At 39.1% G+C, this 18,376-nt stretch overlaps 1 protein-coding gene across 1 annotated transcript in view; it reads right to left on the bottom strand.

Annotated features, from left to right (window-relative positions):
• KPNA3 (karyopherin subunit alpha 3) overlaps nucleotides 1–18,376 on the bottom strand; it is a 49,368-nt gene that overhangs the window by 18,184 nt on the left and 12,808 nt on the right. Inside the window, exons 2-6 of the mRNA XM_082277985.1 lie at nucleotides 11,305–11,349; nucleotides 1,382–1,471; nucleotides 1,156–1,185; nucleotides 1,013–1,065; nucleotides 832–927 (exon numbers count right to left, since the gene is read on the bottom strand). Of these exons, the coding sequence (XP_082134111.1) occupies nucleotides 832–927; nucleotides 1,013–1,065; nucleotides 1,156–1,185; nucleotides 1,382–1,471; nucleotides 11,305–11,349 (314 nt within the window). The remainder of the gene's footprint in view (nucleotides 1–831; nucleotides 928–1,012; nucleotides 1,066–1,155; nucleotides 1,186–1,381; nucleotides 1,472–11,304; nucleotides 11,350–18,376) is intronic.

Below are 18,376 nucleotides of genomic sequence, written 5' to 3'. Positions count from 1 at the left end.
TTAAACAAGCTAGAAACCCCCCCCACTCAGAGCTCGTATTTTTGCAGCCATCAAAATATACCAAAAATAACAAACCATATTTTTGAAGTTCCTAGCTCTCATAGCTTCAGAAATAACATTGAAAATGGAAATATTATAAATACATTTATGTCAAAATCAAAGACAGGCTAAAATATTTACCTCAATTGTGTTAATCCCCATCTATTTGAATCAGGGGCTCATGCTTTGTTGAATATGGCACATTTTGTTTCTTACACATCATTAAATTCTTGCAACTATATGCTCAGTGTTCTCTACCTTCTTTACTGAAGTTCTTGTTTTCTAACAAGGACTCAGAGAGCATGCTCACCATGTTCTACCATCACATAAGAGAGCAGCAGAGAGCCAGAAGGAAACACACCTTGCAGTGAGAAGAAACCAGAAACTTAAGCTAATCATCTTAATGAAAAAGACAAATGTATTCTGGAAAAGACCAGGCATGTTCTCTGCCTTCATGCACATACACACAACAAGCCTGTGGCAGGTTTCTTAAAAACAGCTGGTAAAACACTGAAGTACTGAAAACCAGTGAGAAACGTAGTAAGGTTTTCTCTCTCCATTAGCTGGATACGCTCAAACAAGCTCTAAAAAATTAAATGACATTTCAGTGGCAGAATAAATATTCCTGGAGAACTTATGATTTACCATCATGGAATGTGATCCACTGTGTCAGATTATATGGTGCTGAAAACCTCAGTTTCATTTCAAATAATGATTTTTTTTTTTTTTTTTGGGGGGGGGGGGGGGGTGCATACTTCCAGTAACAATGAACATTTTTAAAAGAATACTTACTTATCATCCCTTTCTAGGCATTTTACCAGAATTGGTAAAATTCCAGATTTTATTAAGTCATCAATAGGTGGATTTCTGTCACTGGATAGGAGTTTTCTGTCAAATTAAAAGCAAAAGTAAGTAACTTTCATAATGAAAGATGTGTATAAATTATGTTTCTGTATCTTCATTTTTTTTTTACCTTGCAGCTTGGACAGCACTCAGTTGGATCACTGGGTTGTCACTTGTGGCGTTCTGAAAAAATAATTAAAAAACACAGTAAAAATTTAAAATGCACAGAACACACCCCTCTTGTTTAAAAAAAAAAAGTTAAATATAACATACCTGCAGTATAGCTTCTAGTGTTACATTTTGCTTGAAAAGAAAAAAAAAGTGTTAGTAATTTTGCTGATAAATTATAGCCTTCTTATACATTTAATACAAGCAAACTTATTTTAACAGTGTATTAGTTCATAAATTTGCTTTCAAAATTTGTTTGCAAGACAACAGAATGCATTGTTTAGAGAAATCGCCAAAGTTTTAAAAATAATTCCAGAATCAAGGAACTTACTGCTTTGAAGTCAGCATCAACATCAGAGTCTTCTAAGCTTTCCTCTTGAGGAACATTTCTTTTTTTCAAAAGATGTTCATCTCTTTTGTTCTGTAAAGGAATGACAAAAAATAAAGCCACTTTTAATGCTTATTAGTACAGGGTGGTGATACACAATGGACCCTTTCAACACATAAGTAGAGATAAGGTTTCCTTTTTTTAAAGGTATTTGTAACTGCAAATAGAATTTGCAGTATTTCAGCTGTAAGAATCTCTCAGCTTGCTAATCAGACAGATCTACAACAATCCATGACATTTGAATTAATCAAAACTTACAGTTTGGGGATTGGCTTTCCAACAGACATTTACAATACTCATAAGCTCTGCATGACGTTAACATTTAGCCACACATAACAGAAATTCTTTTTCAGTGTAGGATTATTTTTCAGCTAAACTTGTTTCAAAGCTCCCTGGTCACATTTATTTGCATCTTGTGTGTAAAGTAGCTTGCTCCATGCACACTGGCACTTGCAGTATTTCCTACTCATGCTGTTAGCCTAATTTCTGACTTAAAACAAGACACCCTCCAGTCTTAGCTCCGTTAAGGATTTACAGAAGAATAAAATTATCTTTCCAGTGGTAAAGTACCCATTTAACATTTCATTTTAACATTCCCAATTTAACAAATTTGAAGACATAAAACTGTAATTTAAAAAGAAAGAAAAACAAATCATCAATTGTTTACACTTTTTTACAAATTTAAAATGTACTAGAAGTATTATACCAAAACTGTGAAATGGTCTCTTCTAAATTTTAGACTTGATATTTTGTTTGGTATGTCTAGAGATACAAAGACAGAAGGGGCAACGGAAGATGATGACGCAGTATGTGTATCTGAACACCTTTTTATGTTTGGTTTTGCTTTTTCAACAAGCACATTAAGATTTCATTCTTTAATGATGCAAAATGTTGAAAAAGAGTAAGAGCCAGCTCTAACACCAAGAAGAAATCTAGCATGGTAGCAGGGAAAGGCAGGCTTTTCAGTCTCAAATTATCTGATAACCACAGTACTCACTAAAGAGATTTTATTATACCACACCTTGTTTGTAATACATAAAAAGCCTCTAAATAGAGTCATGTATTGAAGAGTCCCCAATATTTTATTATATGTTAAAAAAAACCAGCAGTCCTAGGACCAAAAATTTCTTGCTTACCTTTTAGACATCTTAAAAGAATTTAAAACAAGTTTCAAATCCTCCCAAGCAATACTTTTTTTTTAAAAGATAAGACAATGCTAAAACAACAAACAAGCACCAGAATAACCCTTTAATGCAGAAGACAACATCCCACAGACTTAGCACAGTTTAATTTGAGTCAAGTTTTAAGTACAGAAACTAGATCCTCAAAGAGTGCACAAGACCACCTAGACTGGCTGTGGCAGCCTCTCCAGAGCCGTGCAGTAATGGCTGTATACATGGATCACATCCATACAGACAAGCACCACAGGCATTTTGTCAGCAAGTGGATCTGGACAGAAGGAAGATGGAATTGAGCAGGCAGTTAAATGCCGAGAAAGTAGCACTGTGCAGATAAACTGCATCATGCAGAACACAGTAACAGATGGATTCACCATAAAGACCTGTAATGTATTTACCCGATTTTCCCATAACAGACACTGAGCTGAACAGGAGCCTGGTTCTCTCCTATTCCATTAAGCCTTCTATACCTGCAGACACAACTATCCAATTCCTTTGGCAACCCGAGCGTACCTCAGAGAACACCTCCCAATGTTAATGTTAACCAAACTAAGTACAAGTAACAGTCCATGTTCCAAGGCCAAGATATTCCTCCCCCTTAAGAGATAGAGAGGAACTTCATGGGACATAACTGACTGCAGATTGACACTGCAGTTTCTGAGTGCAGGCAATGTCTTCAGTCACATGGTGCAATGGGCTCCAGAAAAAATTACCTCAGCCAAGGAAAGAAAGAAGAAGCAAGAATGTTCCTGTAGATACTCACTGTTTGCAGGTGGCTGGGCTGAAAAACAACTGTCAAGAACCAATACAGAGGTGCTTCCACAGCAGCCTGAGGCAGAGGCTAGTACTTACTGAGAAGTACTAAAAGTTTCTATTCTAATTAGCATTTCTTATAAAGTCAAAGCATTCATGAAACCTTCCAGTCCTAAACCGTGTTTCCAGGGCTATTTGAAACAGCTCTGTTCATCTGCAAGAGTCCAATCCCTGGACAGCTAAACTCCTCTCTCCAGTAATTTAACAAACCAATCACTCTCCTACATTAGGTAAAAGAAGACGAATTGCAGCCTGCTGTGGCCTTAAAATGCTTGTATTTCGACATATTGTAGCAAACCCAAAAAGGTTTTGCCTAAATCAAAGCACCAGCCTCTTCTGCAGGCTCCTGGGGTGAAAACAAAGACAAATGAGTGTACCTGGATACAGCTGTCCTGTTCAAAGCATGGTGAGATAGCCCTTTCAAAGGTAGAGGCATCAGAGTAGAATCTCTGATGAAGGGTAAGACCTTGTCACAAACAAAATTCAGCAGGTCTCCTTCTAAAGTGATCTTCAACACTGCCTGAACCACGTGTTCTATGTACAGTAAGTATGAAAGTTCATAAACAGCTGTTGACTGCTGGTTATAAGCATTGCCAACTTTATGGTAGAGATCCCCCTACAGCAGCCTACAAAGGTTTCCATACAAACAAAAGCATTGGCAAACATGCCAAATTAATAGATAACAGTAATGATACCAGGAGTGCACTTTCTCGTCCAGTTTTAATGACAGATGCCCATCATTTGCTTCATCGACAGTGGGATGGTCAAGCTCCATGAAGAGGAAGAGGAAGTTATGCAAGTCCTGCAGATCCTGGTACTTCTTTTGTTTATCTTCTTGGAAGATGGCCATAGGATTAAAAAAAAATGTATACCAATGCAAGCAGGTTTCAAATGTTCAAAAACATGATTAACGGAAGACTCCTTATGGGTAAAGAGAACATCCAACAAGCTCTGTGTTGCACTGCACTTAGTACTATGGGACATGGCCAATGGGATGCTCTAATGGAACTGTGAAGGGTGTCAAATAGGAATTTCTACGTATTTTTCAGCACTGGACATGCAGGAAAGCTCTATGAAGAATGTCAACTGTTCTGCGGCTTCAAGATTAAAAGGGAAAAGAAATAAACAAGAAAATCTTTGCCCACAGGTAACAAATACCATTACAAAGTGTTTCTTCTGGTCAGGGGAAAGTTTAGGAGCTCAGTAGCCAGTCAAAGTTCTTGTAGCACAAACTTAAGATAATTATGTTTCAGTCTTCTGAGGACCAAAAGCAGAACTTTAAGAACATCTCAACATCAGGAACTGAAGTTCCTAATGCTAGCCAGTTGTATTGGGTTGACCCTGAGTTGATGGACAGTCTTTAAGACCAATTATGCTTCTCACAATTTACATATTTAAACCGCACAGAAAGGCGGAACTTCCTCTTTTGGTCGGAGCTCGCGTGCCAGAAGGTGAGGGGGGCTCCGGAGCCTCCCGGCCCTGCCGGGCCGGGCTGGGGCCACTGCCCCTTTCCCAACGCTGTGGCACGGACCCTGGGTGGCTGGGGGGGACTGCCTCAGAGCCACAGGCAGCTAAAACCAGCCATGGACTGCTCACAGCTAAACCCATCCAGCGCGGCTTCTGGGGACCGGCGGGTCCCTCTCCTCTCCATGCGGAGCCGGCGGAGTCAACGGGAGCCGGCAGAGCCTCCTGTCTGCAGCCAGCACACTTCGTGCTGAACTGAAGACGACACCACGCAGCCAGCAGCACAGAGGGAGCGAGGCTTTCCCCACCGTAAAGCCCGAACAAGAACACTCTTCAGCATGGCGGTGTCAGAGTCAGAGAGAAAGAGAAGTGAGTCCCATGGGACGGAGCTGGAAATGGCAGCGGGAGAAAAGAGGGCGGTGCCGCGATTCTGGCGGGCAGCTTAAAAGAAACCTTCTTGCATGCCGTGGTAAGAAACTGTAATACCACAAACTGTTTGTCTCTTTAATCCATTTGAAGAACATGGGGGGATGGAGTATCTTCGTGTGCCTGTGAAGATTGTGAAGAATGCCTATGCCAGGCTATATAGAAGTAGTAAGAGGCTGCTAGAGACTTGTGGTGAAGAAAAGCCTTTGTGTGCAGGCCAAAAGAACTTATCCTTAAAAAGATGAATAACCCCATGTGATGGCCCATGTTTTGTAGTGTGAAGGAACTGTGAGATTTTTCATGGGAGAGATGTTCTACACACAGCAGATTGTTTGTTTCCGGGCGGGTCTGCTGTTAGTGGCAGTTTGGGAACCACGTGCAACTGAAGGAAAAACCCTTTTTTCCCTTAAGCATAACAGAGAGACTTTTCAAGAACTGGAACGCTGACTAACATCCCATGTTCTGTTATCCCTTGTGTGAGCTAGGTAAAAGGAGAGAAGTGCTGGGCGGGGGGGGGGGGGGGGGATTTGCTTTAATTTTGTTTTGTTATTGTCTCTTTACTTTTAATTCTATTAGTAATAAAACTCTTTCATTGTACTGCAACTGTTTAAGGTTTGTGCCTGCTTTGCTTTTCTCCTAATTCTTATCTCACAGAAGGAAAATAAGTAAGTAATGAATATTTTGAACCAAAACCACTACATTTAATTAGTGTTTCTGCCCGGTTTCGAGCTCAACCCGCTACACCAGTATTACATATACTCACAGATGACAACAAGTAGCTCTTCCCCTTACAATTACATCCAAGGAAAGACTGAGGGACCAAGCCAGTGGTGGAGGTAGATTCAGGTTTTCTGGACATCTCTTTTAAGCTACCACTGTGACAGGCTGAGCTGAACTGCTAGGCTTTACTTACACATAATCTCCAATTTTGGTTTTAGAAGGTGAGAGTACCTGTCATGGTGCATCATAAAAAAAAAAAAAAGAAAATGCCTACCACTCTAACCTCATCATATTAAAGGGATGCTCTGAAAACTTCTTCTGAATATCCTTTTAATGAAAGTTTTCTTAGGTGGGCTATGTAGCCTAAGTGAGCCTTTACTAACAGCTCTTGGATATGAATCTGGGGAAAGAGTTAACTTATTTAATGGTTTGGAAAGGACCATTAGTTGTTTCTACTTACTGTCTTAGAATTCATTAACGCCTAGAGAGATTTTAAAAAACCCTGTAGAACTGTAAGAAAGGTGAACGGGTCAATTTGATGATTCTACAACCCATGGATACGAGGCCACTTGCATGCAAAGGCAGTTAGATTCCAAGATTGTTCTTCAGACAAAGCACATAGCTACAGATACACAGTTAGGAGACATAGGCAACGTTTCTACATTTGAGTTTGCTAATTCCCCTTTGTCACAACAGTGAGCAATCACAATGTTCCTGTTTGGTTAGTGCTTATCTGTCTCAGAAGAGGAGCAGATTGACTAAAAATAAGTAAACACCAGTGTATGGCCTAAGCCCTAAGCACGGATTGCAAAGATTGAGGCCTCTTAATTCAGGGAACAGCATGGTCTCACCAAAATGGATTCAAGCAAGCCTCCAAAGAATTTCTTCAGAGCCCTTTTCAACTAAGCCTCTAAAAGAATCCATTAGGAATGTAATTTTCCTCTTAGGGTTATTTTTTTTAAATGAATCAGTTGAGACAAGTAAATGCAAATTCTTTTCCAAGAATTTGTGCTACTAACACTTGATAGGGAAACTTCCAGACAAACATACTAATAGTGATTCGGTGTCCCTGTCGTTGTAGTCATTCTTGGAACTGGTAGACTTATATTGTGTACTAAAATATGTTCTTTACAGTGAATAAAAAGCTATACATACATACTGAACTGAAAAAGACATGTAACTGATGCAAGTTTTACTATCCTGAAACTGAAGATTTTTTTCTTTTGGATTTTCAGACTTACTGAGAATCAGAAAAAGGTTTTTCCCACCCAAGCACTCCTAGCAACATGAAGACACACTCCCCTCTTCAAGGACTCTTCTACTTTATTTAGGAGCTACCACGGACATATGCAATCTTATTTAAGCAAGATCAGAGTAGAAACAAGGACAGTATGCCAGGGAAAGAGGTAAAAAAAAGACTTATGCCCATGACTCTTTAATCCACCACTTATTTAGCAAATAATTGCTTTGCCTTGCACCAAACTTAATTGGCAATTAGAGCTTTCATGAGCTCATGTCTATGAGCTCTCAGGGGCAGCTGAATTTGCCAAGAAAGCCAAAAATAAACCTTGTGAGAGATCGTGGAAGTTCTTAGGATTCCAGTTAGCAGGCCAGTATCCTGTGTTTCTGCTGAGGTTAGGAGTGCTAAGGCTTCCTTTGAAGCGTGACATCTAACTCAATGACCGTATCATTGACCTGGCTAAGGACTACCTTTCTTTAGGCACACTAGTGGCCCAAGTCAAATTTCATCCTCAGAGAAAGCCAAGCACCCAGAATCAAAGGATCTCTCAGAGCAATGGAGTTACAGGATTCCTTTAGATATAGAACCTTAAACTGAATCCTAACCATTGCTCATCCACCCTACATCCCTTTAGATTGAGACTAAGCCAATTAATTCCAGGGTTCCTGTTACTAACAGAGCAGCCTTCAGGTTTCTGTGATGCTGAAACCAAGTGATAAACACTCTTAATCAGACTTCACCAAGACACTACACTGAAAGGTTCTGTATTCTATATCCTGAGGCAGTCTCCATCACCAAAACTGACACTGTTATCTTGTCTGTCAGGTAAGGGAGATGGCTATTGTTTAAGCTCTCAGGCCTGCTGGCTGTACAAACAACAAACAGAGACCAAGACTATCTTTCCAGAAATGTAGCAGATCCATTCTCAAAATGCAAAGAACACAAAGCCAACATGGAATCAGTACAAGGGCATCTGACCATCAGGAGTGTCATCTGACTGGCTCATGATGCAAACCCATGCCTCAACCTGGAATCTGCCAGACTACTGCTACCCTTTCATGCCAGACAGCTTTATTAACCTTTGTTAATTAAATTCCTAAGCAAACAATAAATGATTGGGAAATAAATGGGAAGAAGAATAGTTTCTTCCTGAATAAGAGTTGTGGTGTGAAGATAGTGAATAGAGATAATATATTCTTGAAACACAATGTGTTGCAAATGCACCTTGATGTCTGTAATTTCAAGAGAATAAACACCTCACACTGATGCACGCAGAAATTGTTTACTACTGTTCAAAGCCATGATTTTTTATTTATTCCATCTTCCTAAACAGAGATGTGAGCAACTTCATTAGATCCATTCATTTAATATTTATATCCACAGTGAATCAAAAGACCCATGACTATGTAGTGCTTCAACTGTACAGATCAAGAATATACTCAATTTGTCTCTTTTCTTCAAAGCCAGGTATACATGCAGCATCTGGGTAGCTGCAATGAAGAGAAGATAGCCCTTTGCTTTGAAGAGGCACCAGTGGATTACTAAGGTCATGCCAACAAATTTCCTGAATTTGGCATACTCATGCTAGAGTAGCAGTGTTAACTGTAAAGATAAAGACTGAAGCAATGATATTACAACTTATCCTTTCCACTGCTGGAACTTGATAAAACACATCCCTCAACATTTCAGTCTCAATTCCATACCAGAAGCAATGCTACAGAATCTCATCTGCCACAGAGTTCTCACAGCAAACCAGCTGCCCACCAGCACCACCTGAGCTGACACATGCTAAATTTATTATTAAAGCAGATTTCTTCTGGTCTCTGCAGTGAAGATTTTCAACCAACACTCCAGAAGAACACCACTTCCTGCATTTAAGAGTGCTGCAGCTGCTGTTCACTCTTCATTTACAGTCTGACCTACATCCATGCTCAGGCTTCTCCTCTAAACGTGTAACTGATCTTTGCGTGTGCAATTTTCAGTGAGAAGTCACCGGCAGCTCATAGGCTTCCTCTCGTTTTCACTCACATATTACTGGCACATGGAGGATTCCTTCCACACAGAACAATCCCTTGCCTTAAGTGTCTGACTTGCTCCCCACCACGCTTCTGTAATAAACTGGCCTTGAAATTGTGACCTGTTACAAAACGCAATTTTAAGAATTAAATTAAAATTAAAACTCTCACTTTGCACTGCAAAGCTCTCTCCAAAGACTGCACTGGAATACTCACATTCCAGCTCAATTTAACGAGATGTATAAGGATATGCTGCATTAGTTAAGCCATCTTTTACAGCTCTGCTTTGCTAGCAGGCACAGGCTGCCCAAGTGCTATGAATGACTCTTTCCAGTACAGATTTCAGAGTTATAAAGCAAGTTTTACACCAGTTCTGAACAAACAGGGCCTCTAACATGTCAGCATAAACTTTCATTGCTGATCATTTTCCAGACATCTGCATTAAATTATTTGACAAATTATTATAGTCTCAGAATGAATCTTAGAAATATTTACTTTTTATAATATAATGAGATAGAGAAGTTTTTCTGCAAGACCTGAAAAAACAAAGTATCTTTTTTTCAAGAGGAACAGAAGGATCCCAGGAAAATACTAGTACAAGATTTTTTGGTTGGTCCTACACAATCAGGTGGTAAGTGCAGACAAAATTTCTCAAAAACAAGTCAAGCTGATTTCTATCAACATAATTTATATTTACAAACCCTTCACTTTGATTCCAGCAAGGATTTTGTCTTCTCAGTTTGGAAATAATGAAAAAAAAAAAAAAAGATGGAATTCGGTGGGTGTGCACTCCTAAGCAAGCACCACTCAAACTGTCAAGGATTCAACTGGCAAACTGGAGATAAGCATCAAATGGGAGATCAAAAGGAGCTTGGTCTATACCCAGAATATTCAAACCAAACACTTATGAGGTCATTAATGAAACTAATAGAAAATACAGGTTATGCCAAGCTGTAGAGGCCCTGAAACATACTGGGGAACAGAATGGGAAAGCCTGGAAAAAGGAAATGTAATTCAGAAGTCAATTGTAAAAAAAATTAAAATCTGCATTTATTTAACCATGCAAACAAAACAAACAACTACATTTGCTTTGTGGCACTCTAAGAAGTGTACAAAGGATATAACGGATCACAGACTGTGTGCCTGTCAACAACATACTCAATATCAAGAGGAATACTGTGTAAGAGTTGTTTTTCACTGTTCCATTTAAACCTCAGCTGCAGCCTGCATCCTTTCAGATTTCCACACTTCCAGGAAAATACAGGCAATTTGGATCTGAGGAGCAGCAACAAGTCAAATCTAGGAAAGAGAACGTTCAAGAAAAGGGTGAAGAACTGAAGGTGTCTCAACAGGATAAAGCTAAAGGGGCCAGTATGAAGTCCTCAAATACACTGAAGGTACCCAAAGGCAGACAGAAGTTTTCCCCTTCTCTTAGCTTGTAAAACATCTCTTAGGAGCAAGTCTTTGAGGTGCCTAGAAAGGCTGTTGGAAGAGTTATGAATGACAAGGGTGTAACAAATGCCCTAATTAGGCAGAGCAGTGAACAAGATCAGCTCTCATACTCCTGATCTTCCCAGCCATACTGACATTTACCCAATATAGCCAAAATCTGACCCCCAAATTAACTCCCTTTATAGCATGGAAGCAATAATTTTCAGAAAACAAAATAAAAGAACAACCTCTCTTTCTAAATGCAAAAACTCTCCCTTTTTCCATTCAGAGATTTTAAACATTTGAACAGCTGACAGCTCCACTATAATAACTGGTATAGAAACTGAAAATAGATTATTTCCAAGTGATACACTGGAGTGAAGTAGTACTGCTCTTTTGTACTGAGCTTCGCAAATTGGAGAAGAAAACTAAATTAGAATCCACAGTTAGTATTTAACAAGTTTACACATTTCTATGTAAGTTTGGGGCTATAAAGCAAAGCTTATGGAAAAATATTTAGTTAAGACACCAGACCACTGTTAGCAAAGTAACACAACTGATAAACAAAAGCAGACTCACCTTCCGCAATTCAATTGTAACTTCATTTCTGTGTCTTCTCATAGTCTGTAAATGAAAAAAAACCCCAAATCATTTGTATGTCAAGAAAGTAGTATTCTGTTTTGGAATCAGCTGTTTCTAAGTAAAAAGTGCAGTTATTTATCAAAAGACATGGAAAATTGTGCATAATTTATAACTCAATGTTTCCTATGAGGATGCACATGTTTTTTCTGATGTTTTGCTTGGGTTGGGTTTTTTTGTTTGGTTGGTTTGTTCCCTTTTTTCTTTTTTTTTTTTTTTGATTATACACCTTACAAAAAGCTGTGTTACAAACCAGAAATAGTATCGCAAAGGTACAAAATATTGACTTTCCCATGGCGTTTCACTAGAATGATTCTCCAGATGTTTTCACTGAAATGATTCTCCACGTGTTTATATGTGCAGACCACAGGCAGCAGTAAATCCAGGTTAGACAATCTCATCCTCCCATATAATCATATTCACAACCCAAACATATAACCTATACCAGTTCTCTGGCTAAAATCAGAAGATGACTGAGCTCAATGCAACAAGACCGATCAGGCTTGTGGAAAGAGAAAACAAAGTACAGTGGTACTGAGACTCCTTAGGATCTACAGCCTAAACACAGCAAACCAGCCTGTGAGCATCTCAGCTCCTTAAAGATACTGGGCACTCAGAACGCATTCCTGACAATGCTGCTACACCTCTTAGCTAAGAGAGACCAGAAGAATGAAGAATAATTTTAGCCTACTGAAGGCAATCTCCCTAGGTTCATTTAACAATCAGTAGAAAAGACATGTACCATCAGAATGCAATTCAAAGGAGAACAGGACTGGATGACTGCTGGCAGTTCCAGCGAGATCACCCACACTAACTAAAATTAGCCTTTTAAAATACTTTCTATGTCCTAACCTTGCTACTGACCTTCACTGCCACTATCATGTTCCTTTTGAGTTAGGGCAAATAACTCCCTGACAAAAAAGTACCAGTGAAGACCAGCAGTATACAGCAAACACCAGCACTCCCCATCAGCCATCTATGAAAATATCAAACATGCTAAAGACGAAACACAGGTAGAAGAAATTAGCAGATTTCACACCATGAATATATACAGGACATAGATGCAATAGCTTCACTGTTCTCAACCAGTTTGCACAGCAGTACTCATTTCATAGAATCATTGAAAGGTTTGGGTTGGAAGGGACCTTAAAGATCTTCTGGTTCCAACATCCCTGCCATGGGCATTCACTAGATCAGGTTGCTCAGAGCCCCATCAGCTTGAACACTGCCAGGGATGGGGCATCAACAACTTCTCTGGACAATGTGTGCCTATGTCTCACCACTTCCTCAGTGAAGAATTTCTTCTTGACATCTAATCTAAACCTACTCTCTTTCAGTTTAAAAACATTGTCCCTTGTCCTGTCACTATCTGTCTGTATAAAAACCCTCCCTCCCTTCTTTTTATAAGCCCCCTTAAGGTACTGGAAGGCTGCAGTAAGATCTCCCTGAAGCTGTCTCTTCTCCATTCTGAAATTCAGTATCTTGGGTTCACTCGAGAGTAAAGAAGGCTTGTCTTCCTGCCCACTGCTTGATTAACCTGCTCATTAATGTAAACATGGACAAAATTCTCCTTTTACATCTACAAGATTGAACTCTACTACTTTAAACAAAGCAAGTCCTCACTACAGTAAGAGAACACCAGCACTACAGCATCTATCAGAACTGCACATATTTCCCCATCTCATCATTTTGATAAACATTTGATACTTGTGACCATCTGAGCCTGCTGCAACAGCCCAGTATGATAAGGACTGGATAGCTGGGGAATGGGAGGCCATCAGGTAGGTTCATTTATCTGAACAAATGAAGAACACATTAAGTCATCAGATGCAACTAGCAAGACCAGTCATTCAAATTTCTTGTTCTATTAGAACTTTATATTGGAATAATCTTAATAAACATGTCAAATTTAAGGATACTATATAGCCTTAAGTTTTTCAACACTTCTTCCCCATGACAGCTGTCTACCAGTACTTAAGCAGGACACAAGAGAGCTGGAGAGGGACATTTTACCAGAGCATGGAGTGACAGGACAAAGGGGAATGGCTTTAAACTGAAAGAGGGCAGGTTTAGACCAGATACTAGGAGAAATTCTTTACTGTGAGGGTGGTAAGGCACTGGCACAGGCTTCCCAGAAAAGCTGTGGATATTCCAAACCTAAAGTGTTCAAGACCAGGGTGGATGAGGCTTTGAGCAACCTGGTCTTGTGGAAGGTGTCCTTGTCCATGGTGGGAGGGTTAGAACTAGATCTCTACGGCTCCTTTCAACTCACATCATTCTATGAGTCTGTAACTCAGCATTTCAATAAAAAAATGTAGTTGAACAATGCTGTAAAGTCTCCTTTTCTTGGTCATTCTGTGTTCTAGACATCAAAACTCTACTGAACTTATCACTAGCAACACCATCCCACCTTCCCTTAAAATCTCGTATTTTATTCCTAATTATGTTAAATTTTAAGGCATACCCCATCATAATCAGTCAACTGAGTGTCCACTAGAATTTCCCTCTCCAAAATCCAATACTGTATGTGCTGAATTTGAAGTCTCAGTGATTTAACTGATGCAAGGCACAATTTACTTTTAGATTTGCTCCCCACTTACAACTGACTCATTTATCTATGCAATAATACTCTAGAACACTTATACCAAACAGAAAAATCAGACAAAATCTGAAGCTCCTTGGGAGACAACAATAAGATTTATCACTTAACACTCTTTTGGAAGCAGGGCAGATTTAAGGAACACTATATGCTGTGCTGAACAGTTCAGCAGCTTGATATTTTTGGTTTAGAAGAAAACCAAATACAGTGCAGTCCCAGGCAAGGCATTACTACTCATTTCGTCAATTTACTCTAAAACCTTCTCTAACAATGCTTTATTAAAGACAGTTACTCAGAGTCAGCCGTCCATAAAGTCTCTGCTGGGAAGACTAAGCTTTCTAAGGGCAAATAATTCACTCAGATTTTCCATTAGGATTTTATCTTTGTTTCATACTTCCATTACTTCAGCCCCTCTGATCTTACCCTATTACAGCTTTGTCCCAATATTTTTTTACCTTTTTTTTGTTTTTTATCAAGCTGATCTTCAAAATATTTCACTACTCCATTATAGTTTTCAAATTTAATGTGCAAGAATCTCCCATCTTTTCCTCATTTAGAAAGCTACCACTCTTTAGAAAGACCCATAAAAAAGGTTATCACCTCTGCACACATTTTTGCTGACCAGTACCATAGATCTTCTGAGCTCTAATACTCTTAAGGCAATCTCCATAGTAGCTGGGTTTTATCCTTTTAGCTGTTCTTTTGTATTTCCTTTTAAACTTACTATGAGTGTTTTATCTTTTAAAGCAGCTCTGGTACATTTTCTTTTTACCTTCCTCCTTTAAAAGGCAGGACAGGCAGTACCCACCACTAAGTCCAGTGCTGCCTCTCCATTCACAGAGCAAGTAGGTTGTTAACTGGGATATCACTCAGCCTTAACTCCATGGAACCAATGAGTGTTATCTAACTTCCCACTAAACTAAGGGCTCTCAGTCTTACAGAGTCTCCTGATGGCATAGGATCTTTAAAAAAAAAAAATCTGTTTGTCAGGGTCATTAGGATCATCCAAGAATCAGTGATACAATGTTGGGGCTAGAGTCCTCCTACAAGCATATGGGACTGAAATCCCCAAAGAGGCTGTGGAGCATTCTGGCAGTTAAACCTGGTTGCCACGGCTGGGACATGATCAGTGCTCCTAGCTTGAAGTCTGCTGACACTATTTCTAACCTGACACTTCATGTCCCTGACATATGAGATGAACATTGCATATGAATGTATTTAAGACCACAGATTCTACTTCATTCATACTTGACAATTGTGGCAATTATAGACTGTACATAAAATAACACATGAATGCACTTCACATTGGCTTGATTACCTAGTTTTATTCATGATGCTTACTGAGGATTTCTCCAGACTGTTGCCCAGGTTGATTTTCTCCTCTTTACCATTGGAGCTGATACACTAGTGACAGACTGCTCTATGATACGACTCTGAATGTCCACAATTTAGTCATCTTTGCCATGAAAGACCTAGAGCATGTTTCAACTTCATCTGATTACACAAGATGCAGGTATACATATAGCACTATATTCTGGATACTCTTGCTGGACTTTTGAAAGCCTTATTTTAAAACTTGCAGATCAAAAGGCAAAATTTCTAATCTTATCTGGTGGGGTGAGGTGGGAAGAGTGGGACAGGATAGGACAGGAAGACTGGCAAAGCCCAGATTTTATTCCCCAAAAAACAGACTTAAATGATTCAGAAATTTTTTTGTCCCGATTTGGCATTTCTTGAAAGGAAAGTATTTAAAGCTTGTGTTTCAGATGAACCATTTTAGAAATACAGCAGGTCATCAGCACCTTCCTACAGCCTCAGAAGAAGCACACGTATTATAATGTAATAGCATAAAAAAGAAGCAGTTTTAACCAGCACTGCTAGCCTCCCTTCAAGGAATCATTACCACTGTAAGCAGAATAACACACTTTAACACAACCTGCAAGACCCAGCATGTAGGGAACGGACAGGCACTTACAATAGATTTACACAGTAGTAGAAAGGCTAAACATTCTCCCCAGCTAATACAGGTCAGATAAAACAGAGAGAAGAGACAATATTATTCTGCAACTTAAGCCAGGATTCATTCCCAGCTTCCAAGCTGGGAGGACATCTGCTACAGTCTACAGATACCACACCAGTTGAAGCCTAGCAAGAGGTTACCAATGGATCTAATACAGGGTTTGACATCCACAGCTTCTGACTATGGTCACTTCTCAGCATAATGTACTCAAGCAAGTAACTTCATGGAACACTGAAACAGCACATCTCAACACCCCCAAGCCAAAGCTGAACTGTTTCACTGAATAATAAAAAATACAGACTCCAAATCTCAGAAAGGGAAAACATGGCATAGGCAAAATCCTACAAATCACAAAAACGATGACAGCTGCAGAATCTGAACCATGAGGACACTCCTAAACACAAGGTGTTAATGCACCATGCACGAAGTGCAAACAGTAAAAATGAGTAACTACCAGGCAGCATGTACTATTAAGAAACAAGAACACAACACTTACCAAGCTGTGCTACAACATTACATCTCAGTTGTTATACATGACTCAAGTCAGACTTAAGTCCACAAGGCTTTTGTAGCAAGAGATTTCTTCTCCCCAGTTCACCATAGGTAAGGAACAATTACTTACCAGTGTGTTTGACAGGCTGACATAACCACAGTAATGCACCAAGTACTGTAAGTCTTGTTACGAGTCAAAAGTAGATGTTGAGCAGTATTTCTAATTTCAAATTCCTCATCACTTTGTTATTGTATAAAATAAAGCATAAACCTCACCCCAAAAGATGCTAGATGTTTTTAGATAAATAAGTGTTTCACTTCTACCCTGAATTTCTGAATATTCTCCCAACATCAGATACAAAGAGTTACATAAGAAGAATCTCTCTCTAACACCTTCCACTTGAAGGAAAAATAATTCCTAGTTCCCTCAAATCTGAAAATAATTTCATATGCCAAAGAAGAAAATTACTGCACACATTAGGGCTGCTGTGTTAAGGGCTGCTGTGTTAAGGGCTGCAAGGGAACTTTGTTTCACTGTGATACAAAACACAAAAATACTAAGCTGACAAAAGACAAGAGACTTAAGAGACACTAGACCTTGGAGGAAAAAAAAAAAAAAAAGATGAAAAGAATGCCACAGTCCCTGTAAAACTGCCTTTGACACACTCAGAAGGCAGAAGCAACACAGAATACAGCTGTCCTCATCGGATCAGTGTTTCAGATCTCTCAACAAGGGTGGTATGTCTCTCAACAAGATGACAAGAAACTCAAAAGTTCCGTTTCAGCCACCTGTGGCAAAGGGAAATGCCCTCCTTATTTTTCAGCTGATATTTGTTTTACGACAGAACACAAAACTGCATAAAACTCTTGATATCAAAAAGCAAAGGCCTCTGAAACTCTGAATTATCAGCACAAGCTGTATCACCAGCACATTCAAAGAATTATTTTTCAGTGACTATTTGGAAACCTTTCATTGAACCACACATGCCTCACCAGTACCATTCATGAAACTGCATGTGAAGGTGCATAGGATTACATGTTAAAGAGTCAATACCACTGCTGTCACACTGCCACTTGGTGCCTTACCATGGGCCATGCAAACCTTTCAGGAAAAAAAAACAAGGATTACTTTGAAGTGTTGAATAACATTGAGATTCTAAGGAGGTAAGTCTAACAAGCTTTTCGAGCCTTTGTTTAACATAAAAAACATTTAACTGTATAATAAATACATTAAACTACCTGAAAAGGCAACCCATATAGCTTCTGTAAACTAAATAAAACCCCAAAAAACCCAAAACCAATCAGCTGTACTTGTACATGAGAACAAGATAAGACTTTTCAAAATCCTCTGTAGCAAATACATAATGTAGTGTGCTGTACCAGAGTGAGGGGGAACAAAAACCTAAACAACCCCAAACCCTACTATAGTTATACAAGGCTACAGGAAAAAAAAAAATTCAAGCTAATTCAAGAGGACAAGAATCACACCTTAGACAAAGCAGTCGGAATAGTCTTCCATTTATGAAATACTGATTTAAAACAATGTTACTACTCTTTGCAAGCTCAATCTCATTCACAAGTTAGTATCAGAACTACTCTTAGGGTTTCTGTTAATTTTAAGTTTCTACTTCATATCTAAAAATCAATCTTGATTGATTACAAACACTTTGAAGTCCCTTAAGCATATCACTTTTGGACTCATGGAATTCTGGACGCTTGGTAAGATTACTTCATCCCCAGTTACAGTACAAATCAGCAAGCCAAAACCATTTAAATGTGTGGATGATACAACTAGTCAGAAGCTCAGGTCATTACATTTCATTTTGTATGCTGGGATACAGAATCCTTGAAATTAAAAATTAAGTTTAATGTACAAGATGCTTAATAATGTACATTCTCTG

This window comes from Coloeus monedula (assembly GCF_965178545.1).
Source record: "Coloeus monedula genome assembly, chromosome: 3".
NCBI lineage: Eukaryota > Metazoa > Chordata > Aves > Passeriformes > Corvidae > Coloeus > Coloeus monedula.
The sequence above is the reverse complement of the archived record's forward strand: the minus strand, read 5'-3'. Positions and strand labels throughout refer to the sequence as shown.